Source organism: Mesoplodon bidens (genome assembly GCF_964165515.1).
Source record: "Mesoplodon bidens genome assembly, chromosome: 2".
Classification (NCBI taxonomy): Eukaryota; Metazoa; Chordata; class Mammalia; order Artiodactyla; family Ziphiidae; genus Mesoplodon; species Mesoplodon bidens.
This window is the reverse complement of record NC_138177.1, coordinates 174,496,876-174,522,898: the sequence shown is the minus strand read 5'-3', so window position 1 is coordinate 174,522,898 and position 26,023 is coordinate 174,496,876. Positions and strand designations below refer to the sequence as shown.

Below are 26,023 nucleotides of genomic sequence, written 5' to 3'. Positions count from 1 at the left end.
GAATTTTAAAACTGAAATTTGTTCCCCTTTTGTAAATGGGTGTGAGCTAATGTTTAATACATTTTAAAAATCACAACAGTCCAATATTAAATGTAAAAATTTCTACTTGAAAATTTCTACCTTGATTTAAAGTAACCAAAAAAGGCTGTGACTTACATGACATTATATATTAAACAGACGCCAAAATTAGCTTCCGTTTGAATAAAGGGTATTTTAGAAAGAGTGGTTCAAACATTAGTCTTTTTTTTTTTTTTTTTTTTTTTTTGCGGTACGCCATCCTCTCACTGCTGTGGCCTCTCCCGTTGCGGAGCACAGGCTCCAGACACGCAGGCTCAGCGGCCATGGCTCACGGGCCCAGCCGCTCCGCGGCATGTGGGATCTTCCCAGACCAGGGCACGAACCCCGTGTCCCCCGCATCGGCAGGCGGACCCTCAACCACTGCGCCACCAGGGAAGCCCCAAACATTAGTCTTTTGAAGTACCTGTCCTAAGAACTGCTCATTTGCTTTAGGAATTGAACACAGGCTGAGTCAAACAAAACTAAGAGTGAAGGTGTTACCTTAGTACAATACCAGAAGTCGAAACACTCAACTTCCTAGAACCGCCTGGCAAAGACTACAATGAATATAACTGTACATTCATAATCACCAGCCAAGATTTCCAAGGGCTTCTGTTCTGTTCCATTCTTAATTATTTTATCTGAGTGATGAAGCAATCAGTAGAGAACTTCCACCAGTTCCCACACCTACCCATCCACCAGCATCCGTAATCTGATATTCCTTCTTGTTCCTTTGGATAAAGGGTCAGTGTTCCTATCCACAGTCAAGCCCTCCACCTGTATAGTAGATTCTGCCTTTGTCACTATTTGAAGACACTGTCCTAGCAATTAATTCTTCCTTTTTATCCAAATCAATTCCTCCCTCTAGAAGAGCATTCCCATCAGCAAATAGACATGTTATATCTGCCACCTTAAAAAAAAAAAAAAAAACCCATGGCTTCCCTGGTGACACAGTGGTTGACAGTCCACCTGCTGATGCAGGGAACACGGGTTCGCGCCCCGGTCCGGGAAGATTCCACATGCCGCGGAGCGGGTGGGCCCATGAGCCATGGCCGCTGAGCCTGTGCATCCGGAGCCTGTGCTCCGCGACAGGAGAGGCCACAACTCTCAATTCTACATTCATCTCTGCTTAGCACCTCACTTCCCTGCTCTCCTTTATAGTAACACTCTTTTAAAAAAATTAATGTATTGCTCATACTTAACTATCTTCAACTCCTCTCTTCCCATTCTCTTAAAACCATTCCAAGTAGGCTTCATCCTTACCTCTCATTGAAAATACTCTTTATTAAATTCAAAGTCAGTTCTCAGTCATTATATGACTTGACCTCTTAGCTGAATATGACACGGTTGACTATTTCCTCCTCTTCTGGAAACACGTGCAAGTATGGTAGCTTCCAAGATGCCACATTCCCCTGGTTTTCTCATACCACCGCCCTCCCCCAACCTTGCTCTTTTTCTAGTATTTTGCCATTTCCCCCTCCTCCCTGATTTCCAAATGGTGGAGTCTCCCAGACTTAGACTCTCTATCTTCACTTACTCCCTTGGTAATCTCATCCAGTCTCACGGCTTTAAATCCATCTACATGACTCCCATTTGGCTATCTACACAAAAATCTCTAGCCTGCATTTCTCCCCTGAACTCCAGACACATACCTTTTTCTACCTGGATGTCCTAATGTGCATTTCAAACTTAACATGCTTCAAACTGAATCTCTCATCTCTCCTGCACTTTGCCAACCCTGGCCACCCACAGTCTTACTCATCTCAGTGAACGGCAACTCTATTCCTTCAAGTGCCCAGGCTAAAAATCCTTACAGCCATCCTTGACTCCTCTCTTTCACACTCCATATCCAAACCGTGGGCTCTATCCAATGCATCCAATTTTTATCTTTCTGCTAACACCCTAGTCCAAATCACCATAATTTCTTGCCTAGACTGTTGCTACCATTTCTTAACTGATCTCCTCGCTTCTACACTTGCCATCTGACAGTCTTCTCAGCAACCTAAATCATCAGCCATTTCACTCAAAGAATATGACAAAGTCCACGAAATCCTTATAACAGCCAGAAAGCCTTATATGTAGGACACCCTCTCCTCCATTATTTGTCCAACCTCTCCTAGAACAGTCTCCTTTGTTCACTCTGTTCCAGCCACACAGGATTCTCATTACCCCTTGACTGTCCCAAGCACACTCTCACCTCTGAACCCTTGCACTGGTTATTCTTTGGAATGTTCTTTCCTTAGATATCCTCATGGTTCACTTCTTGTACCCATCAAGTCTTTGTTCTGATGTCACCTTCTCCATGAGGTCTACCGTGATCCCCCTAGTTATAATCTCCCCTATTCCTCATCCCCTTTACTATGCTATAGTTTTGCTTCAATAGCATTAATCATCTTCTAATATATTATATTAGGTACCTGTCATTTTATTTCATTTTTAAAATCTATTTATTTTTATTTTTATTTATTTTTGGCTGCATTGGGTCTTTGTTGTTGCATGCGGGCTTCCTCTAGTTTTGGCAAGCGGAGGCTACTCTTCTTTGTGGTGCGAGGGCTTCTCATTGCAGTGGCTTCTCTTATTGCGGAGCACGGGCTCTAGGCATGCGGGCTTCAGTAGCTGGGGCACACGGGCTCCAGTAGTTGTGGCACACGGGCTCTAGAGGGCAGGCTCAGTAGTTGTGGCACACTTGCTCTGCGGCATGTGGGATCCTCCTGGACCAGGGCACGAACCTGTGTCCTCTGTGTTGGCAGGTGGATTCTTAACCACTGCGCCACCAGGAAAGCCCTGTACTTGTCATTTTAAATATGTCTTCCCTCATTTGAATTTAATCTCCAGTAGGATTTTTTGTCTGTTTTATTCAGTCATGTATCCCCAGCATCTAAAACAATACCAGGCACAGAGTAGGCAATCCATAAATATTTGTTGAATGAACAAATGAAGGATGAGAGAACAATTAACTAAGCAAAAGGACTGTACTGTCATTTAAGGAAAGTCAAGTCCTCTATTTTAAATGCCAAACTCCCCATAACAACTAATTACTTGATACCACCACTTAAATGTTTAAAGAGGTAAAAAAAAAAAAAAAAAAAAAACCTCTTCCAAATGTTTCTTCTCCATTTCAGCAAATGGCCCCACTACCTACCTAAGTGAACAAACCTGAAACGTAAGTTAGCCTTGATTGACCCTCTCACCCTCCCATATCCAATCCATCAAGAAGTCCCATCATTTTTAACACAAAAATTCAGCTCAAATTCATTCACTTCTCTTTATCTCCACTGTTAGGACTCTAGTCCAAGCCAACACAGTCTCTCACCTGTACTATTCTGATAGCCTCCTACCTGTTCTCTCTGCTTTATTTTCTTGCCTTCTTTAATCCATTTCCTAAATAGCAGCAAAAGTGTTCCTAAAAATGTAAACAGGATCATAATATTCCTTTGTTTAAAATCTCAAAATCTCACAGACTATGGTCTGTGAATGATTTGGCTTCCATCTACACCTCAACTCCATCTGTGCCACTCTACCCCTTGCTCATTACGCTACATCCACAAAGCTCTGTTTTCAGTTCCTCCAATATGTCCTCTTCTTTGTATATGACATTATCACTTCCTTCCACTCTGCATCTTTCATATCTCAGCAAAAAAAGGTCGTCTTCTGTTTAAAGTAGATCTCCCCCTCTTATTCTGTATCTCATTCCTCATTTCCTTCATAACTGTTTTTTTTTCTTCCCCATTACAGTATAAGCTCCATGAGGGGAGGGGTCACCTACCCTCACGTAAAAGGGAGGAGGCGGTAACTCACGTAACTCCGAAATGTCGGAGAAGTACTGTAGGTCTCTCTCAGCTGTAAGAGCTGTCATTCCAGCACTCATCACCACCACACTCCCTCCAGATGCTCCCTCCTTCTATCATTTCAAAAGGAATGCAAGACAAGGTTTCATTGGCAAATCACATTAATTCCAACTGCTATGGACTGAATTCTGTCCTCCCAAAATTCATATGTTGAAGTCCTAATCTCAGTGTGATGGCATATGGAGATGGGAGCTTTGGGAGATAATTAGGTTTAGATACTTTTATAAAAAGAGGAAGGGATATCAGAACTCACTCTTTGCCATGTAAGGACACAGCAAGCTCACTAGCTCTCTGAAAGCCATGAATAGAGGCTTCACCAGCACCCTGCTCTCAGACTCCTAGCCTCCAGAATTGTGAGAAATAAGTTTCTGTTGTTAAAGCCCCCCAGACTTTGTGTATTTTGTTATGGCAGCCTATGCTACAACACCAACCAAAATGAGATGCTCCAGTCTCATCTGTAATAAAACCAAATACACATGTAAAAAGATACCTGATACAGTAGCATTCTTTATCAAGATTCTGCTCTTAACCCAAACTGTTCCACTGTTTTTTGATGCTCTTTTCCAAAGAGCTACACTTTTTTTTTTTTTTTTTTTTTTTTTTTTTTTTTTTTTTTGGTAGACATTCGTATTTTTTTTTTTTAATTTATTTATTTATTTATGGCTGTGTTGGGTCTTTGTTTCTGTGCGAAGGCTTTCTCTAGTTGTGGCAAGCGGGGGCCACTCTTCATTGCGGTGCACGGGCCTCTCACTATTGCGGCCTCTCTTGTGCGGAGCACAGGCTCCAGACACGCAGGCTCAGTAATTGTGGCTCACGGGCCTAGTTGCTCCGCGGCATGTGGGATCTTCCCAGACCAGGGCTCGAACCCGTGTCCCCTGCATTGGCAGGCAGATTCTCAACCACTGCGCCACCAGGGAAGCCCAAGAGCTACACTTTTGAAGACTGAGCACTGTTAAAACTATCACCCTAGGCTTCCCTGGTGGCGCAGTGGTTGAGAGTCCGCCTGCCAATGCAGGGGACACGGGTTCGTGCCCCAGTCTGCAAAGATCCCATATTGCCGCGGAGCGGCTGGGCCCGTGAGCCATGGCCTCTGAGCCTGCGCGTCCGGAGCCTGTGCTCCGCAACGGGAGAGGCCACAACAGCGAGAGGCCCGCGTACTGCAAAAAAACAAAAAAAACAAAAAAAAAAAAACACAAAAAAACTATCACCCTAGATACCCATCACTTGCAAATACTTAAATGCTAGAAGACGTCACATCTGGTACCAAAGGGTGGGGGTAGCACCCTCCTCTCAGCTACCATCTAACTTACCCACCACCATGCACTAAAATGGGTGAGTCAGGCACACCAAGACATCCCAACAACTGTGTTTTATTCAGAAAGACTCACTGATGTTTCAGTTAGGAAGTAATTTTGGTTGCGACTCATGACAGCGTATAGAAACATTTCCCCAGGCAATCTTCCCATGGGATTTCTGCCTAAATGAGAATCTCACAGGACTCTTTATTAAATTACTGTGGGTTTTTTTTTTTTTAAAGTAGACATTCAAGAAGCTCAGTTTCCACCCCTCTAAAACTAGGCTCTAATTGTAGATTAGAGGGAAGCAGAAACTAGATTCTTTGAGACATTTTGTTAGAAAATTACTTTTAAACATTCAGGAGCTAATATATTTTATAAAATGGAACAGTCTAACATTGTTTTTTTTTTAATGGCAATTTTTTTCTTTATTGAGAAACTTAAGACTTGGGTAACATTGTATTTTTAAAAAATTCAGATCCCGGGGACTTCCCTGGTGGTGCAGTGGTTAAGAATCCGTCTTTCAGTGCAGGGGACGCTGTTTCGATCCCTGGTCGGGGAACTAAGATCCCACATGCCGCAGGCCTACTAAGCCCGTGCCGCAACTAGAGAGACCGTGCACTCTGGAGCCTGCGCACCACAACTAGAGAGAAGCCTGCATGCCACAACTATAGAGAAGCCTGTGCACCACAACGAAGATACTGCACCGCAGTGAAAAGATCTCACGTGCTGCAACTAAGACCCGACCCAGCTAAAAATAATAATAATAATAATAATTTAAAAAAATCAGATCCGTTGTAGAATCTGAATTACAAAGTCAGTTATTTCTCTGATACTTCTACCTTGGGGATTTCAAAGCATTGCTTTTAAACTTAGTAGTTAATAACAACAACAAAACATCCCATGTCTATCTTATAGGGAGAAATAAGGAAAAATAAGCAAAGTAGATGCCAACAGGCTATGAAGGTCCAGAGCTCCATGTCTACAAGAAAGAGCAACACCCATGCCAAATTATCAAAGGCATAAAGCTTGGTTACAAAACAGAGAAAGGCAGTATTTGTATTTTGTGACTGGAACATGAAAGCTACTCTGAAATGGGGCCTGGACAACAAGTACAAGGGCAGTTGGATGTTTAAGCCAAAAAGACCCTCTGCATTTTAGAATCTGTGATTCTAGATTTTAATCAATATTGCACTAAGTACAATGAAGGACAAAGTGCTAGAAAAGGAAATGCTCCAAAGTACAAAATTCTGAAGGCTCTAAAATAATACTAATCTTCAAAAAATTTTAATGATTAACAAACATCTCTTTATCTTTCCAATAATTTAAAAGAATTTCATCTGTACAAAACCCAGCCCCACTTGTGACTATCCACTGTCAGTATGCTCCTCCTTTCTATATATTTGCCTATTGCAGAGGAAAGAAACAGGAACTTACAGTTTTGGGGAAGCAAAATGTAGCTTCTTCTCATGAAATGATTTTAAGCCCCTGGCCTAGACATTCACAGTAGTCATTACAGAAATAAACGAAACATAAAGCAGCTTTCCCGACCCATTTAAAAACAGCATCTTCTGCTCTTCCTCCGTATTTCTCCCAGAAAGATATGGTAACTTGTTCATAGTTACATGGGGAATTGGTGATTTTGCCAGGAAATGAAACTCACGTCTCCTCACTTAGTCCAGTGACCTTTCTAATACACCATGTTGTCTTCCGTTTAGTAATCAAAGTAAATCAAGACCTAAATAAGTATGGAATCTGCCCAAGGGATACCCAAGTCTCCTTAGTCCTAGAGTGAATTCCAACCTTGAAAAGCCAATGAAGAATGTTTGGGAAGAGCTTGCCAACACATCTAGCAGAATACTTTATACTCAGTGGACTCTATTTCTCCATCACACCAGCCCCTCCAATCTTAAACTGTGCCTTTTCAAACTGTCCCGCCTCGTGAGTGCAAAAACAGAGAGAGAGAGAGAGAGAGAGAGAGAGAGAGAGAGAGAGAGAGAGAGAGTGTGTGTGTCTGTGTGTGTGTGTCTGTGTGTGTGTGTGTCTGTGTGTGTGTGTGTGTCTGTGTGTGTTTTTTCCTTCCCCAAGAAAGGTTAGGTCAAAAGAGAAAATAATCTAGTTTCCTTCTGCCAGAATTTGGGCATAGTGGGACTGTGCAGGAATGTACCTACTGTGGAATCTTCCCACACTCCTGAGCTGTTAAAAGTAACCAGCAGAGGCATGTTCCATACACTCCCCAAATACCTGAGCTGGCAACAACAAGATATTCAGAGATCTTAGCCCTGGGACAAGAGCTTCTGTCAGTCAACTACAGTTCTCACGACTGTGCTTCTGCTCTTACTTCAACTTCATACCAAAGAACATATCGCACCTGTACAAGTACTTCAGAAAACCACACAAATGAATTCACACAGTAGTATAGCAATTTTGGCAGGGTACCAATACTAATGATAAAGTATAATTTAAAAAAAAATTCAAAGCCCTTACACAAGCATATTACTCTTAGCATTTACAAGCAGATTTGACAAAGGATCTGGGGCCCCAGTAATCTGTTCTTGAGACCAACACCTAAAGGATCAGGTAGAGTTTCCAGACAAAGGGGGTTACCTGATAAGGAAGCAAAGATCAGCATTTTCTCTCTTACCTGAAGCCAAAGGTCGGATCCACTCTTTGCTATTTAGGTCAAGTCTCCAGAGGTCATTGAAGGCAGCATTGCAGCTGCTCTGGGTACAGCCTCCAAACACATACATAGACTGATTAGCATCATAATAGCACGCACCTAGAAAGAAAACAGTAAATGAATAACTGATGTCTAATTCTGAAGCCACTCGAAACCTTAACTGTAGCCCATATCTTTCAAAGATCAATTATTTCACACATTCTGCAGTTGTTCCCAGGTATCAACCTTTCTATAACCAGCCTCCTGTCTTCAGGTTGATCAATATCACATTAACCTTTAAAATAAGGACCAGAGAAAAGCTATGGAAATGTTATGTTATTTCTGAGCACACTAAACAAACTGACAATGATATCATTAAATAAGACAATATAATTCTAGCAAGAGAACACAAGAATTCAGATTAAGGGTGTTCAATGAGTGAAATTTCAGCACAGCTGCATAATTAATCTAAATCTGCATTATTATCATCTAGGGCTAGGCGAAGATGGCGCTAACAGAAGTACTCTGTCCTCCCATTTCTCTCCACCCGTCCTCCTCTTACTGCTTTTGCTTTCAAATGAAACATGAGGCACAAAACAATAACAAGACTTTATATGAAAGAGAATGACAGAAAACAGTTTTAAGAACCTGCTGTATGTATAAATAAATAAATAAAATTTAAAATTTCAAAAGAAAAGAAAACAATTTTAATCCATGCCATAAAGTAACCACACATACAGAACCAATGTAGCTCGGCGATCTCAGAAGTAGTATGGTCCCCAAACAACTGAGAGAAAAACCATGAAAGTCATCAAGCTCCTAGGTGTGTATCCAAAAGCCACCAAGGCCGACTGGTTGGTGCTGAATAGAAAACCAATGCAGTAGGTAACAGTTAAAAAGCACCAAGGTCTCTAAGAAAAGCCTTTTTAATTAGGTGACTATATACACCTCACCAATGAGTACTATTCCGAAGAAAAGAGTCAATGACTGTGAGAGGGGCTGTTCCCCTAAAACCAGAAAGACCAGAGCCAGAGTCTAGACAAGAGACATGAAAGCTAAGCTCTGCCACCTTGCTTCTCATTGGAAAGTTCATTTAGCCACTGTCCTTTGGAAAAGATGACCATGCTCCTTCCAGTCCTGCATTTACCATCTTGTATTTCAGGAAAAGGGCTGAGCAAAACTTCATTTCATGCATACCACTGGGAAAAACAGACCTCTCAATGTGAAACTAGGCTAAAACAGTTAAGCGTCACATAAAAGAAAGGGGAAAGGGAAAAGAAATTCAGAGATTCAACCCACTAGTGCATGGCTTCAGTGATCATCCAGTTTATCTGTAGGTCTTGTTCAGTTTAGCACACCACGGTTTCTAAGATCTCTTCTGAACTCTGGCACCACTATTTAAGTTCAGAAAAAGGGAAACATCACTGCTATAATTACCTCTGTGATATATACTAGCTCTGGGAATAACCCTCCTTTTTTATTTTTTCTTAACTCAGCCCACTTGATATGCCTTTAAGGACTCTCTACACTAGGAAAGCCAAGTCCAAAAATTGGATGAGCTAAGAGATAATAAAAGCAATGTGTTCAGTCACTTACACCCAGTAATCTCAGCCAGTGGAAGGAGTAAAACCAAAACATCTGGGACTTTCCTGGAGGCACAGTGGTTAAGAATCCACCTGCCAATGCAGGGGACATGGGTTTGATCCCTGGTCCAGGAAGTTCCCACACGCGGCAGAGCAACTAAGCCCGTGCGCCACAACTACTGAGCCTGAGTTCTAGAACCCCTGAGCCACAACTACTGAAACCGCGCGCCTAGAGCCCGTGCTCTGCAACAAGAGAAGCCACGGTAATGAGAAGCCTGCACACCGCAATGAAGAGTAGTCACTGCTCGCCGCAACTAGAGAAAGCCAGCGCACAGCAACAAAGACCCAAAGCAGCAAAAAATAAATAAAATTAAAGGAAAAAAAAATCTGACCTCTGATGCTGTGCAATAACAGAGCTACAGACTTTTCAAATTAACAAAGAAATTAAAGAAACTAGAGATGTGAAGAAATGAAATACCATTTAATCATCAACAGGCTCACATCTGCAAAATACTTAATTACTCCCAGAACTCAAACATGCTACAATGGTGTATGAAGGTTTAAATGATCTTACACTTTCCACTGACTTTCTTCCTTTTTTTTTTTTTTTGGTTGTGCCCTGAGGCTTGCGGGATCTTAGTTGCCTGACCAGGGATCGAATTCGGGCCCCCGCAGTGAAAGCACCGAGTCCTAACTACTGGACTGCCAAGTAATTCCCCCATCCCCCTTTTTTTTCCTACTGACTTTCTTTGCCTTTGAAAATAACTTCTAATCCATATCTAAATCAGTTTTTTAATTAACATCCCAATAAGAAAGTCTATTAAGAAGTAAAATCCTGGGAATTCCCTGGCAGTCCAGTGGTTAGGACTCTGTGCTTTCACTGCCATGGCCTAAGTTCAATCAGGCAAGCAGCGTGGCCCAAAGGAAAAAGAAGAAGAAAAAAAAAAAAAGAAGCAAAACCCTATGTAAGTCCACTGCTCATGTTTCAGGTTTGTTGAGAACTGCAAATAACAAAGGATCAAGTTAGATGACATTAAACAAACAAAAAGGATAATTACTGAAGCCACACTTTAATCTCCACTAAAGGAGGTGAGCTTCAGGTATATTGGTCTTCTCATACATACCTTTTTGAACTAGCTACTATAACAAACTGGGGCAATTCTGAATTGAACTGACTGGTGCCTGACATAAAAGAACATTCTCTTCCACCTGATAATCCATAACCCCAGAACAGAAATTAGCAATGTCCTCTGGCTTCTGAAACCTTAACTGATGTTCATTATAACAATGTTTAATAAGACAAATCCATGATTTCATAACTAAAACAGTCAGTAGCTCATTTATGTCCCACTATTCCTCAAAGATCAACTCTTGGCAGCTGCTTCCTTCATGTAGCAAAAAAGCACAGCGCCTTTATTTTTCAAAGAGGTAGCAAACATTCTTCTTCTCTATTTGGACTGAAAACCTAGCCAGCAGCTGGGCCCCATGAGGTCCTTACCACGTGTATTTTAATCCTATACTAAAATAAGGCAATTGGTATTTTCCTGCTTCTCTTTGAGCAAACAAAGGTTTCTGGAAGAGGAAGGTACAGCCCAAACCCTATGCAAAGCTAATGGGAATGGAACGACAAGTTTCACACACTGTAGTTTCAATATCCAGCAGTCATTACCAACAAAGCTTGGAGAGGAAGGGAGTCAATTTAGGCAGCTATGTTTAGAACTCAGATATAATGGGAATGAGAAACAGCCATCAATAATACACTCAAATATTTTAAGCATCCTACTGAACTCTGTTTGCCTATTTTTATTTAAGATGCGTACATGTTGGTCGGGGTGGGGGTTGGGGACCCAAGTTCAATGAGCCTTTCAGAAAAAATTAAGAATTTAAGCAAATACCACTGCTCAAGTAATTACTTCCTTTTACCAAAGTTCTCCACCCAAACAGAACATTCTCCTTTCAGAATATCTAGACCACTGGAATGTGCTATACAAAAGTTACCGTTCGTAGTACGGTATGACTACTCTGCTAAGAAATAACATTGAGAATGTGACTATTCCAACTGCTAGATCTCTTCAAGCTTTCTGAAATGTGCTTGACTGCTCCATGAACAACTATTGCAAGTCACATACCTCAAGTTAAAATCTAATAATCCCTACTCGAAGACAAGTCAAATATGCATAGTTACACGCACAACAAGCAAAGCCTACTATATTATAATCCTCTGAAGTTCCAGGTCGTCCAGTTGTTTCATATTTTCCAGGGTGCCTGGTGGTCACTACAGTAATGTTCACTGCACTCTAATTTTTGCACTTTCAGAGGTTAAATTCTCTTGTTCCCTCACTTGTCTCCAGGGAAAGGTCCTGAGGCATTTATCCCATGCTTAGAGACTATGCTGTCATGTGTCTCACATCGACAAGCCAGGACATACTTGATAAGGCCGGTAATTATGTAACTATGGAATAAGAAAGGCTGGTTATCCAGTCTGGGCCTGCTGGCTATTGCAGGAGCAAGATGAGCAAGTGTATGGAATGACCTGACCATATTTGGAGCCTAAACACTAAAAGGTTTTTCAAAACATAATGCTGGGGATTCAACAGACCCCTATGTCAATCTGAAAGGGACATTCTACCTTAATCAAGGATTGCATGATTGGCCATGCACACACTCATCAAATAACCAAGAGAACTGGCTTCATTTTACTTTCCCTGCATTTTTTTTTGTCCCAGACTTTTACATAAGAAAGAAGCTCTATCGCTCGTATCTTTGTTACACAATTCCACAGAATTAATAGATGTCAACTATGAACCTGGTGTTGTGAAAGGTGCACAGATGTCTAAGACATGGAGCCTGACTATCCTCAAGTAGATAACAATCTTGTGGAGAAGACATCATCATCGTCCTATAATTTTACAGGTTAAAAATATATTTTTACAAGTGTTTCCTCAATTAAATTTCCTAGCAACCCTGTGGCACAAACGGAATTGATCATATGCATTTTACAGATGAGGAAATTGTCGGTTAGAGGAGCCAAGGAATTTGCTTCCCAAGTCTAAAGTTCTTCCTTTGCATGCAGCCTCTCTTACACAGATAATTATGGTAAAAGACAGATGGTAATAAACATTAAGAAGAAGGTATGCAGAGTGTATTAAACGAGTATAAGCAGAAAAAGAGAAGAGTTTAATCTCCACGGTGGGGAATTTGAGAGTAGTGTGAAAGAAAGTGGCTTTTGGCTTTGTCTCCAAGATGGGTTTTAGAGGTCAGGACATTTTCAACCAATTAACATGGGGCGAACAAGTCTAGGGGCGAAAGAGGAATGGGAGGGGAAAGGAAAATGAAATCAGGGCCTCCAAGCAAAGCCATGAGGTAGGGAAGTTTAAGACAAACAAGGAATCTTGTGTGGGTAGAGCCTGGCTGTGTAAGGATGCAGCAGTGAGTCAGGCTGAAAAGGTAGGCTTGGTGAATGCCAGGTGGGGTGGAAACTTCTACATGCAGTGCAAAAAGGCTCAGGCTTTTTGGCAGAGGAGTGACAAGGCTGGTTGTCAGATTTGCAGTTTTTCCCGACAGGAGCTCCTGTCATTTTGAGCAAGTCAATTCTTTGTGTGCAGGACCGTCCCATTCACTGCACGACATTTAGCAACCCAAGTAGGTCCTTGCCTACTAATTGCTTGTGGCCTTACACATTTCCAGATGCCCTACGAGGTGGCACTGTCCCCAGTCTTGGAGATGGCTGCCAAGTGTCTAGACCAGGTTCAGATGAAGAGAGAAGAAAGGCAAGAAGACTGTTTAGAAAAGACTTAGGGGAACTTCCCTGGTGGTCCAGTGGTTAAAACTCCACGCTTCCACTGCAGGGGGCACGGGTTCGATCCCTGGCTGGGGAACTAAGATCCCACATGCCACAGCCAAAAAAGAAAAGAAAGAAAAGATTTAGGAAAGATGGAATGATTAAGTCATAAGGGTGAGTAATGGGGGGCGTGGTAAAAGAAAAGATATGCGAGAGATTGCAGAGATAGAACAGAATCAACAAGATTTGACTTTTGTTGTTGAGGGAGGGAGAAGAATTGAGGATTAATCCCAGATTTCAAGCTTGTATAATTGAAAGAATGATAATGCCATTAACTAAATTAGAGAGAGGAGAAAATTGGGGGGAAACTACTGAATTCTACTTTTGGCTCACTAAATATGAAACATCTGTGAATCTCTGTGGCAGTATGAGCAAAGAACTGGAAATGTGGATCTCAAGCTCCACATGAGTTAGGCATAAGGAATCAAATAGCGCTAAAGGGAGAAATACAGAGATGGAAGTTGAAGGAGCTAAGGAAAAAATTAAAGGAATGCCTTGTTTTCAACCTATTTTGAAAACTGCCCATTCCCTGTAATAATCCTCTTCAGTTTGCCAGTTAGATAGCATGTAGAGACTGATGGAAGAAAACAATAAAGAGACAGACCGAAAGAGACAACGAAAGACAATGAGACACCTTTTCTTGGATATCAAGTAAGGAAATGAAAATACCAAGTAAGGAAATGAAAAAAAAAATTTAAGCAAAAACAAGTATCAAAACCCACCAACAGGGCTTCCCTGGTGGCACAGTGGTGTAGAGTACGCCTGCCGATGCAGGGGACATGGGTTTGTGCCCTGGTCTGGGAAGATCCCACCTGCCGCGGAGCGGCTGGGCCCGTGAGCCATGGCCATTGAGCCTGCGCGTCTGGAGCCTGTGCTCCGCAACGGGAGAGGCCACAACAGTGAGAGGATGGCGTACCGCAAAAAAAAAAAAAAAAGACACAAACATACAAGTTAACAATGAAAGACAATGTGAGTTAAGTGCCAAATTAGTATTCCAGACATAAGCTCAGAACAGGAAAAATTTTTCTGTGGGCTAGAGAGTTGAGAAAAGGTTTCCCAAAGGAGCTAGAACTTCAACTGAGTTTTCAAGGAGAAGCAGGCTTCAGCTAAGTGGATGGGAATACTCTAGAGAGGAAGAATCAAGTACAGCAAAGTGACAACTTGAAACAGGAAAGCTCTTGGGAAAAGTTGGGAGATGAAGTGGTAATTTAGAAATAAGTCAACTTAAAGAGGGTTTTAAATATAAGACTAAGTTTTTATCTTGTAGGCACTAAATAGACACTGAAGGTTTCTTTTTTTCTTTTTTTAAAATTAATTTATTTTTGGCTGCGTTGAGTCTTTGTCGCTGCGCGTGGCCTTTCTCTAGTTGCGGCGAGCGGGGGCTACTCTTCATTACAGTGCACGGGCTTCTCATTGCAGTGGCTCCTCCTGTTGTGGAGCATGGGCTGTGGGTGTGCAGGCTTCAGTAGTTGTGGCACACGGGCTCAGCAGCTGTGGCTCGCAGGCTCTAGAGCACAGGCTCAGTATCTGTGGCGCACAGGCTTAGTTGCTCCGCGGCATGTGGGATCTTCCCGGACCAGGGATCAAACCCGTGTCCCCTGCATTGGCAGGCGGATTCTTAACCACTGTGCCACCAGGGAAGTCCTGAAGGTTTCTGAATACAGAAGTAATCTAACTAAAGCAGCAATTCTGAGAACTTTCTAAGAGGCTTCCCTCTCCTCTCAATGAACTTTCTTTATGTAAAACCATTAATAAATACAGCTTTTGTGGCCTAAGATAGATCACATCTCAGTCTCACTTTCATGGAGGGATATAAATCACTAATAGAATAAAATGGTATCAGGAATTCCCTGGTGGCCCTGTGGTTAGGACTCGGTGCTCTCACTGCCGGGGCCTGGGTTAAACCCCTGGTGGGGGAGCTAAGATCCTGCAAGGCGTGGGTACAGCCAAAAAAAAAAAAAAAAAAAAAAAAAGAATAAAATGGCATCTACAAAAATCAATTAAAATGGAGAGTTAACTCTAGAAAAAGTCAGGGTTTCCCTGGTGGCGCAGTGGTTAAGAATCTGCCTGCCAATGCTGGGGACATGGGTTCAAGCCCTGGTTCGGGAAGATCCCACATGCCGCGGAACAACTAAGCCCGTGCACCACAACTACTGACCCTGCACTCTAGAGCCCTCGAGCCACAACTACTGAGCCAACATACCACAACTACTGAAGCCTGTGTGCCTAGAGGCCATGCTCCGCAACAAGAGAAGCCCACGCACCACAACAAAGACCAACGCAGCCAAAAATAAATAAATAAAATAAATTTTTTTTAAAAATCCTAAAAAAAAAAGTCTAGAAGTCAAAAACTCTAAATTGTCTATTTGCCAAAACATTTTATTTATAATTTTACTACTTAAATTTGTATTTTATAAACAATATCCTTCATGTTCAAAATTTTTGTGTGACCCTAGTCAAATTCAGTGTTTGTTGAACATACACTATGTTAAGATAAAGAGTTATTGCAAAAATTAGTGCTAAGCTCTGGCTACTCCCTAAGCAGGATCCCAGAAAAACCCTCACGTATGCCTTTCCTTTCTTTTCCTCTTACATGATGTCAAATGTTTAAAAACCTAAGCATAACACCTTGACCTCTTTGGAGTAGAGATACTACAAAAATCCAATGAAAAAGCAGAATATAAAATTATATCACAGTGCCTACCATATATTTAGGCTTGTGCTCTTCCCTAATTCTGATTGTAAAATTAATATAAACCCTTATTTAATATTTTCTTCATTAAGAAGTCAGACAAAATACAAGCCTCCAAAATAGCTTTTGGAAACACGACCACAGGCAGGATGGGATCTGCTTTCACAGTAAATACTTACTGTGTGAGAACCGCTGAGTGATTGGGGTTCCAGGATAAGGGTAAGTCCGACTCTCCCACTGAATGTTTCCTTCCTGGACAGCCTTTATGAAACCATGATAACACTGGTGGGCTACACCTAAAGACAAAAATAACAAAAGCTTCAGCCTGGACTCTTCACTTGTAAATCAAATTATTAAAACTGCAGCTATTAATTCTTATCACTTTTATAAGACATATGTTTCTTTGAGGAACTCCAAATTTCTTTGATTTTTTCATTCAAAGACAGAAAACAGAATCACAGAATTTCAAAACTGGAAGATCTAATCCTTTCATTTTACCAAGGTTAAGTGACTCCCTCAAGGTTACAAAATCAGCTCACACTTAAAATCTGCTCCCCTTTACATCGTATCATGAGGCAACACATCAAAATAATTGGTGCTATTTACTCCAAAGCAAAGGGGCTGGGAGATAATTTAGTTTTGTGAGAAAAAGTGTGGTAAAACAGTCTCCGGAATATAACAGCTGTTCAGTAAATATCTATGGTTAGACCACGGCAACCAAGTATTCTCCATCTTAAACAAGGAGTAATAATTAGCTGACAGTGGATTATGAAATGATGAATTTATAACTAAGGAAAGCTGTTTTTTTTTTTTTTTTGCTGTACGCGGGCCTCTCACTGCTGTGGCCTCTTCCGTTGCGGAGCACAGGCTCCGGACACACAGGCTCCGCGGCCATGGCTCGCGGGCCCAGCCGCTCCGCGGCATGTGGGATCTTCCGGGATAGGGGCACGAACCCGTGTCCCCTGCATCGGCAGGCGGACTCTCAACCACTGCGCCACCAGGGAAGCCCAGGAAAGCTGTTTTTAAAAAAAAAAAATCAGAGTTTTTACTATAATGCTGGATACATGTCATTATATATATGTCCAAACTCACAGAATGTACACCCTATGTAAACTACAGACTTTGGGTGACAACGATGTATCAATGTATGATCGTCAGTTGTAAGAAATGTACCGCTCTGGTGAGGGATGTTGAAAGTAGGGGAGGCTGTGCATGTCTGGGGACAGGGGTATATGGGAAATCTAGGAACCTGCTCAGTTTTGCTGTGAACTTTAAACCACTCTAAAAAAGTAAAGTCTATTTTTTTAAAAAGTGAGAGCTTTATACCTCTGGAACAATCTGCTTTCCCAACACATGAAATTACTTTCTTATTTCAAAGAGAAATATTTTGAATAAAGAGTACAACCAATTATATATATATATATATATATATATATATAATTTTTAAAATAAATTTATTTATTTTTGGCTGTGTTAGGTCTTCATTGTTGCGTGTGGGCTTTCTCTAGTTGTGGTGAGCAGGGGCTACTCTTCGTTGTGGTGCAAGGGCTTCTCATTGTGGTGGCTTCTCTTGTTGCAGAGCACAGGCTCTAGGCGCGTGGGCTTCAGTAGTTGTGGTACGTGGGCTCAGTAGTTGTGGCTCGCGGGCTCTAGAGCGCAGGCTCAGTAGTTGTGGTGCACGGACTTAGTTGCTCTACGCCATGTGGGATCTTCACAGACCAGGGATCGAACCCGTGTCCCCTGCATTGGCAGGCAGATTCTTAACCACTGCACCACCAGGGAAGTCCCAATTATTTATATTTTGAAAGAGTATATCATTCTTGAATTTATGCTACCTTAGTGGATCCTTAAGCAGGATAACAGAACATGTTTTCTAATGATGATCATTATCCCTTGGTTGAACTCAGTTAAGAAATGGAATATTAAAAAGACATGGCCGGGCTTCCCTGGTGGCGCAGTGGTTGAGAGTCCACCTGCCGATGCAGGGGACACAGGTTCGTGCCCCCGTCCGGGAAGATCCCACATGCTGCGGAGCGGCTGGGCCCGTGAGCCACGGCCGCTGAGCCTGCGCGTCTGGAGCCTGTGCTCCGCAACGGGAGAGGCCACAACAGTGAGAGGCCCACGTACAGCAAAAAAAAAGACATGGCCATTTTTTGGTTCTGAAAAACCTGGGGGCAGGAGTGGAATAAAGACGCATATGTAGAGAATGGACTTGAGGACACGGGGAGTGGGAAGGGTAAGCTGGGATGAAGTGAGAGAGTGGCATGGACATGTATACACTACCAAATGTAAAATGGATGGCTAGTGGGAAGCAGCCCCATAGCAAACAGAGGTCAGCTCAGTGCTTTATGACCAACTAGAGGGGTGGGATAGGGAGGGTGGGAGGGAGACACAAGAGGGAGGAGATATGGGGCTATATGTATATGTATAGCTGATTCACTTTCTTATAAAGCAGAAACTAACACACCATTGTAAAGCAATTATACCCCAATAAAGATGCTTAAAAAAAGAAAAAAAAAAGACATGCCCATTTTTAATGTGTGACCATACTGCCAACTATGCACTGGTGAAGTAATACAGATCTGCAAATGCTGAAATGAGGTAAGGCAGTAATGAATAAAAGACAGACACATAATGATCGAGGGGAAAAAAAGCTGTCTTGGCAGTGACTTCCCCCAGAAGATCTAAGACTGCGAGTACTAGGTTAAGGTTCTTCTCTCTTAAAGAAAGATCAAAATGATAAGAATGCCAAATAAAACCTAAGAATAAATTCATATATTTGATTAGATCACCATCCCTCGTCTGTGATTCTCCACCTCTATTTTAGAGGTAAAACCATCTACTTCCACAGTGTAAGGAGGCAATGTCTCCTGAGGAGTCCATTAACTCTGCAAACAGAAGCAGGCTGTGCATACCAGTGTCATCAGTTGTGAGCAGATGAGCGCAGGACCCAGCAAGCAGTTTCAACACAGCTGGTCCTCATTAGCCCTCTAGGCTGGACTTTGGACGAATGACAGGGACCCTAATCCTCAGAGAATCACTATGATTTGAGGAAAAGGTTTTAAGACTGATTCTGATCTCAAGGTTTTTCTCTCTCGTATCTCTGGCTGCCTTGTTCCCAAGAGGAAAGAAAAAATTGATACGACCCTTGCTTTGATCAAAGATTATTCAACTGGCTCGGTCATCTTCATTCAAAAAATGGGCCCTTTCCACCTAAAATGGAATGAAACCAAATAACTGCTATTAATTAAAACTACAGCACAACTAGTGACCTCAACATTTAGCCAAAGTTGAAATCTTGATTAGAAAATGGAGGGGGAAAAAAAAAGAGAAACTCATTTAAAAAGTAAAAGACATACATAGGGCCTGTGCTGTTTAGAGATAAAATCAAGCAGTAAATGCTTTCATAATCCCACATCTGCCACAATTAGTGACTTTAAGCTATTCATAGTTCGCTATGAGGATTGTAAAGCAGTTATAATAGTCCTGACAATGGTAAGAGTTATATGAAGGTGAGCTATTACTGTCAATCCATATCCATCCCTACTCTACCTATTCAAGAACAATACAACTTACCAGATCAACTCCAAGAATATGCAGAAAAAGAATCCTCATTTTAAAACTGGAAATTGGATTAAATACTATAATATTCAAGCTGTTCATAAAATTAGGCAGGATAAAGAGAAAAGAAAAATGTACAGTGCTAATCGTCTAACACTAAATTTTAGAACCACAAAAAATTTAAGGGAGAAAAGAGAAAATGAAATTGGGAGGTAAAAATAAATCATTCAGGGCTTCCCTGGTGGCGCAGTGGTTGAGAATCTGCCTGCCAATGCAGGGGACACGGGTTCGAGCCCTGGTCTGGGAAGATCCCACATGCCGTGGAGCAACTAGCCCCGTGAGCCACAAATACTGAGCCTGCGCGCCTGGAGCCTGTGCTCTGCAATGAGAGGCCGCGATAGTGAGAGGCCCGCGCACCGCGATGAGGAGTGGCCCCCACTTGCCGCAACTAGAGAAAGCCCTCACACAGAAACGAAGACCCAACACAGCCATAAATAAATGAATAAATAAATAAATAAATAAATAATTTTTTTTTAAAAAAATAAATCATTCAAACAAATTTTAAATAAATAAATAAAACTTTCCACTTTCCACAGTACCTTTAATAAGTCGGTACCACTGTTTGCAGACAAGGGCTGCAGTTTTGTGTTCTTGGTATGGTGAAAGAAAGGACAGGATATACTCCAAAACCTCTTCTGGCAGCTCAGACATGGACCTATTATGTCTAGTCTCCTCAACCTCCAATACTGGGTGGGGCTCCTCATCTTGCTCCATTGTCCCTTCCAGCACAGTTTCTTCTTGGTCCACAGCCATGAAACTATCATCTTCACTGTCCGAGGAGCTGGCCATGACATTCCACTTGACAGCTACAGTGGGAAAGAAACAAACATCAGTATACACTGTCTGAAGTTCTGAAATAACTCAGGCAAGGCATCCAAGCTGTTCATGATTTCTTTTAGATGCTCAATCTGAAATCGGTCCTTTAGCACTTTCCCACACCAGTTGTGAGCCACCTTAATTTATCAAGTACAGCTCAAATACCAAGGCCATCCCAAATATCTAATAAATCCCTAAAGGCTTCTGATGGTATTTTTTCTCTCCACTGAAAACCAGAGTGACAGCCGAGTTCTGGTATAACCACAAAACCAAAAAACTTGTTCTCAACAACTCCTCTAACTCAAGGATCTGATTGGCAGACAGCAAAGGGAACAGCAACTAGCTTCCCTTGGCCAGTAATATAATTCAAGACCTCAAATGTAGAAGAAAAAACTGTGGGTCCTAAAAGAGTAAAAAGAATATTCTGAGGATATGGGAATAAGAAATGACAGGTTTTTTAGCTTCTATACAAGGTAATTCACTTAAGAGGATAATAAATATTTCAATAACAGGCTTAACTAGCTATAATACCAAACACAAGGCAATATTTATACTAGAAAACATCGTAACAGATCCAAGGAGTGAAAAACTGGAAATAATACAAATGCCCACCACCAAAAGAACAGGTAGATTGTGGTACATTCACACAACAGAATACTATACAGCAAAGAACCACAGATACACACATGGGTAAATCTCTTAAACATAATACCGAGCAAAGAAGACAAAACAGTACATACTACATGACCATGCTTATATCAAGTTGAAAACTAGGCAAAATTAATTTATGTTGTTGCAAGTGAGGATAGCAGTTACCAAAGATAACGACTGGGAGGCTCCTGGGGTAGTGGTAAAGCTTCCTGATTGGGTGATGGTTACACAGATGTGTTCAGTTTGTGAAAAATTCACCCAGGTGAACACTTAACACACTTCTCTAAAGTTTAACAAAATAAGCCACTATTAACAGTTACCTCTAGTGGAGGTTAATTTAAAAAAATATATTATGGGTATTTTTAAATGTCTTTGTGCTACCTGTATTCCCTGAATTTTCTAGGAAGAGCACAAGTTAAAACACACACAGAGGGACTTCCCCGGTGGCGCAGTGGTTAGGAATCCGCCTGCCAATGCAGGGGACATAGGTTCGAGCCCTGGTCTGGGAAGATCCCACATGCCGCGGAACAACTAAGCCCGTGCACCACAGCTACTGAGCCTGCGCTCTAGAGCCCATGAGCCACAACTACTGAGCCCGCGTCTAGAGCCCATGCTCTGCAACAAGAGAAGCCACCGCAATGAGAAGCCTGCACACCACAATGAAGAGTAGTCCCCGCTCACTGCAACTAGAGAAAGCCGCACGCAAAAACAAAAACCCAGCACAGCCAAAAATAAATAAATAGATAATAAATAAATAAATAAAACATACACAGAGGCAGACAATTCATTTATACCACACCAGTGATGTTTCATGCAAAGCCTGAGGTAAAAACAGTAAAATGAAGGAAAGAGGGTGATTTATGTAAGAAGTGTGTCACAGGTTAGATTCTAGAGGAAGCAGATGCTAAAATAAAATTAGGAATGAAAAAGGTTTAATGGGGAGAACTCTTATGAGAAGAAAAGAATAGGATTTAGCAGGAGGAGCCATCAGACCATGAGGCAGATCTGATGAAGCCTGAACAGAGAGCTCGGGAGCAGAATGGCCAGCAGAGGACTCCAGTGCTGGGCAAGAAGGTGAGGCTCTTAGATCACTGCTCTGCTCACCACCACTGCCTGCCCTGAGAAGAGCATGACCTTGTTTCCAATGCTGTGGCAGGCCCTGAAAGGACTGACAGCTTTCTTTTGCTACATTCCTTACAAACGGGCAGCAAGTCATTTCTTGAAGGGGCATCTGAGTTCCTTTTATAATTTTTTAATACATCTATTCCCTTGACCATACACACCTACCCTGACCATTCACTATGCCATCCACCTTACAAATTTCCAGCATTCCCTCCAGCACTAATGAGAAGGATAAGAAATAACAGGAAGAGAAGAGTGACCCTGAAATATACTTTGGGGACTTGAGAAAGATCTGAAATGTTCCAAAAGGTGAGGGGGGTGGTGGTGCGAGGAAAACAAAGAAAAGAAACCTCCAACCTCATCTCTACCACTCCTGTAATTCACATACTAATTATGTACAGCACCTTAAAAACTGGAAGAATGATCACATTAAGAAAAACATGACTCAAAACTCATGAAACTGCTCCCAACATAATTTATCTACAAAATTAGCTCATGATACTGCAATGTATCCTAGCAAAGTGGCAGCTAGAATCTTGATGATGATGAACAACTGGTGGCTAATTAGAAGTAGGGGAGGGACGTCCTTGGTGGCACACTGGTTAAGAACCTGCCTGCCAATGCAGGGGACACAGGTTCGAGCCCTGGTCCAGGAAGATCCCACATGCCACGGAGCAACTAAACCCATGTGCCACAACTACTGAGCCTGTGCTCTAGAGCCTGTGAGCCACAACTACTGAGCCCATGTGCCATAACTACTGAAGCCCACACACTCTAGGGACTGCGTGCCACAACTACTGAGCCTGCATGCTGTAACTACTGAAGCCTGTGTGCCTAGAGCCCGTGCTCTGCAACAAGAGAACCCATTGCAATGAGAAGCCCATGCACCACAATGAAGAGTAGCCTCCACTCGCCGCAACTAAAGAAAGCCCATGTGCAGCAACGAAGACCCAACGCAGCCAAAAATAAAAAGGTAGGGGAGTAGCCTAAGTCCCCCTAGTTGGGGGAGAGTGGTGGTGGCAGAGGGAGGGCAGCAGCAATTCCCTCCATTCCTCAAAAGTAGAGAAGTATTGTGATAGGTTCACTATAAATTGTGTTAAATAAAAAATCCTAGGGACTCCCTGGTGGCACAGTGGTTGAGAGTCCGCCTGCCGATGCAGGGGACGCGGGTTCGTGCCCCGGTCTGGGAGGATCCCACATGCCGCGGAGTGGCTGGACCCGTGAGCCATGGCCGCTGAGCCTGCGCGTCCGGAGCCTGTGCTCCACAACGGGAGAGGCCACAACAGTGAGAGGCCTGTGTAATGCAAAATAAATAAATAAATAAATAATCCTAGTTAGCCACATCTGCCCTACTTTCAGTGAACTGTTTTTCCACATGCTTAACTTGCTAGAGGAAGGCCTTTCCATTTCTAGCCCTAACTCCTACCCTAAAGAGAACAGTTACATATCAAAATGACTATATTACCCAAGGCAATCTACAGATTCAGTGCAATCCCTATCAAATTACCAATGGCATTTTTCACAGAACTAGAACAAAAAATCTTAAATTTTGTATGGAGTAACAAAAGACCCTGAATAACCAAAGAAATCCTGAGAAAGAAAAATGGAGCTGGAGGAATCAGGCTCCCTGACTTCAGACTATACCATAAAGCTACAGTCATCAAAACAGTATGGTGCTGGCACAAAAACAGAAATATAGATCAATGGAACAGGATAGAAAGCCCAGAAATAAACCCACACACCTATGGTCAATTAATCAACGACAAAAGAGGCAAGACTATACAATGGAGGAAAGACAGTCTCTTCAATAAATGGTGCTGGGAAAACTGGACAGCTATATGTAAAAAAATGAAATTAGAACATTCTTTAACACCATACACAAAAACAAACTCAAAATGGATTAAAGACCTAAATATAAGACGGGATACTATAAAACTCTTAGAGGAAAACACAGGCAGAACACCCTTTGACATAAATCACAGCAATATCTTTTTTGAGCCATCTCCTAGAATAATGGAAATAAAAACAAAAATAAACAAATGGGACCTAATTAAACTCAAAAGCTTTTGCACAGCAAAGGAAACCATAAACAAAACGAAAAGACAACCCACAGAATGGGAGAAAATATTTGCAAACTATGCAACCAACAAGAGATTAGTCTCTCTCCAAAATCTACAAATAGCTCGAGGCTCAATAGCAAAAAATCAAACAACCCAATCAAAATAAGGGCAAAAGACCTAAATAGATATTTCTTCAAAGAAGACATACAGATGGCCAAGAGGCACATGAAAAGATGCTCAACATCTCTAATTATCAGAGAAATGCAAATCAAAACTACAGTGAGATGTCACTTCACAACAGTCAGAACGGCCATCATTAAGAAAAAAAATCTATAGGGAATCCCCTGGTGGTCCAGTGGTTAGAACTCCATGCTTTCACTGTCCAGGGCCCGGGTTCAATCCCTGGTCAGTGAACTAAGTTCCTGCAAGCTGCACGGCACAGCCAAACAAACATATCTACAAACAATAAATGCTGAAGAGGGTGTGGAGAAAAGTGAACCCTCCTACACTGCTGGTGGGAATGTAAATTGGTACAGCCTATGGAGAACAGTATGAAGGTTCCTTAAAAAACTAAAAATAGAGCTACCATATGATCCAGCAATCCCACTCCTGGGCATATATCCAGAGAAAAACATGGTTCGAAAGGATACGTGCACCCCAGTGTTCACTGCAGCACTGTTTACAATAGCCAAGACATGGAAACAACCTAAATGTCCATTGACAGATGAATGGATAAAGAAGATGTGGTACACATATACAATGGAATACTACTCAGCCATTAAAAAGAATGAAATTATGCCATTTGCAGCAACATGGATGGACCTGGAGATTATCATACTAAGTGAAGTAGGTCAGACAGAGAAAGACAAATATCATATGATATCGCTTGCAGGTGGAATCTTAAAAATAATGATACAAATGAACTTATTTACAAAACAGAAACAGACTCACAGACTTAGAGAATGAATTTATGGTTATGGGGGGAGGGGGGAGGAGGGATAGATTGGGAGTTTGGGACTGACATGTACACACTGCTATATCTAAAACAGATAACCAACAAGGACCTACTGTCAGGGAACTCTGCTCAATATTCTGTAATAACCTAAATGGGAAAAGAATTTGAAAAAGAATAGACACATTTATATGTATAACTGAATCACTATGCTGTACACCTGAAACTAACACAACATTGCTAATCAAATATACTCCAATATAAAATTTCTAAAAATCTTTTAAAAGAGAGTACAGTTACATGAAACAGAAAACAATAATTAGAATTTTTCTGGCCCCTCTCCCACAAAAGTGCCTTTTTCTACTGGAAAAAATATCACTTCCCACAATCCTCCTTACTCTTTCCCTTGCAAGTTATCATTTTTCATCTCCCATTGACTATATTCCTTTATTTATTGACTTTCTCATATATTTAACCCTCACTCAGCTCTGAAATTCACCAAGGAAAAGAGTCCAAAGAAACAGATTCCTTGAGTTTGCCTGCATCTTTCACATTTGAATTAAATATAGCATGTGAAATACAACTGCTCCCTTACACATCTTGACAGACTGTAAGCTGAGGGTCTGCTTCTGAACAAACTGAATCAATGAAGGCTGCAAAAGGTTATTTATATTACTATTTTTTCCCAAGCAAAATAAACCTGTTTGGCTCAATAAAAAAACTTCTTACTTTCTTTCCAAACCTTCTCAAAGTACAATTAGCAAGCTTAAATAAAGGGACTCACACTTTTGTAATTCCAAATTTTAAGCAATTCTCATCGTTCAAC

At 41.7% G+C, this 26,023-nt stretch overlaps 1 protein-coding gene across 1 annotated transcript in view; it reads right to left on the bottom strand.

Moving 5' to 3' along the window:
• Nucleotides 1-26,023, bottom strand: part of FBXO42 (F-box protein 42) — a 69,376-nt gene that overhangs the window by 22,780 nt on the left and 20,573 nt on the right. The window contains exons 2-4 of the mRNA XM_081255996.1: nt 20,136-20,402; nt 16,155-16,271; nt 7,845-7,979 (exon numbers count right to left, since the gene is read on the bottom strand). Of these exons, the coding sequence (XP_081112122.1) occupies nt 7,845-7,979; nt 16,155-16,271; nt 20,136-20,385 (502 nt within the window). The 5' untranslated portion in view covers nt 20,386-20,402. The remainder of the gene's footprint in view (nt 1-7,844; nt 7,980-16,154; nt 16,272-20,135; nt 20,403-26,023) is intronic.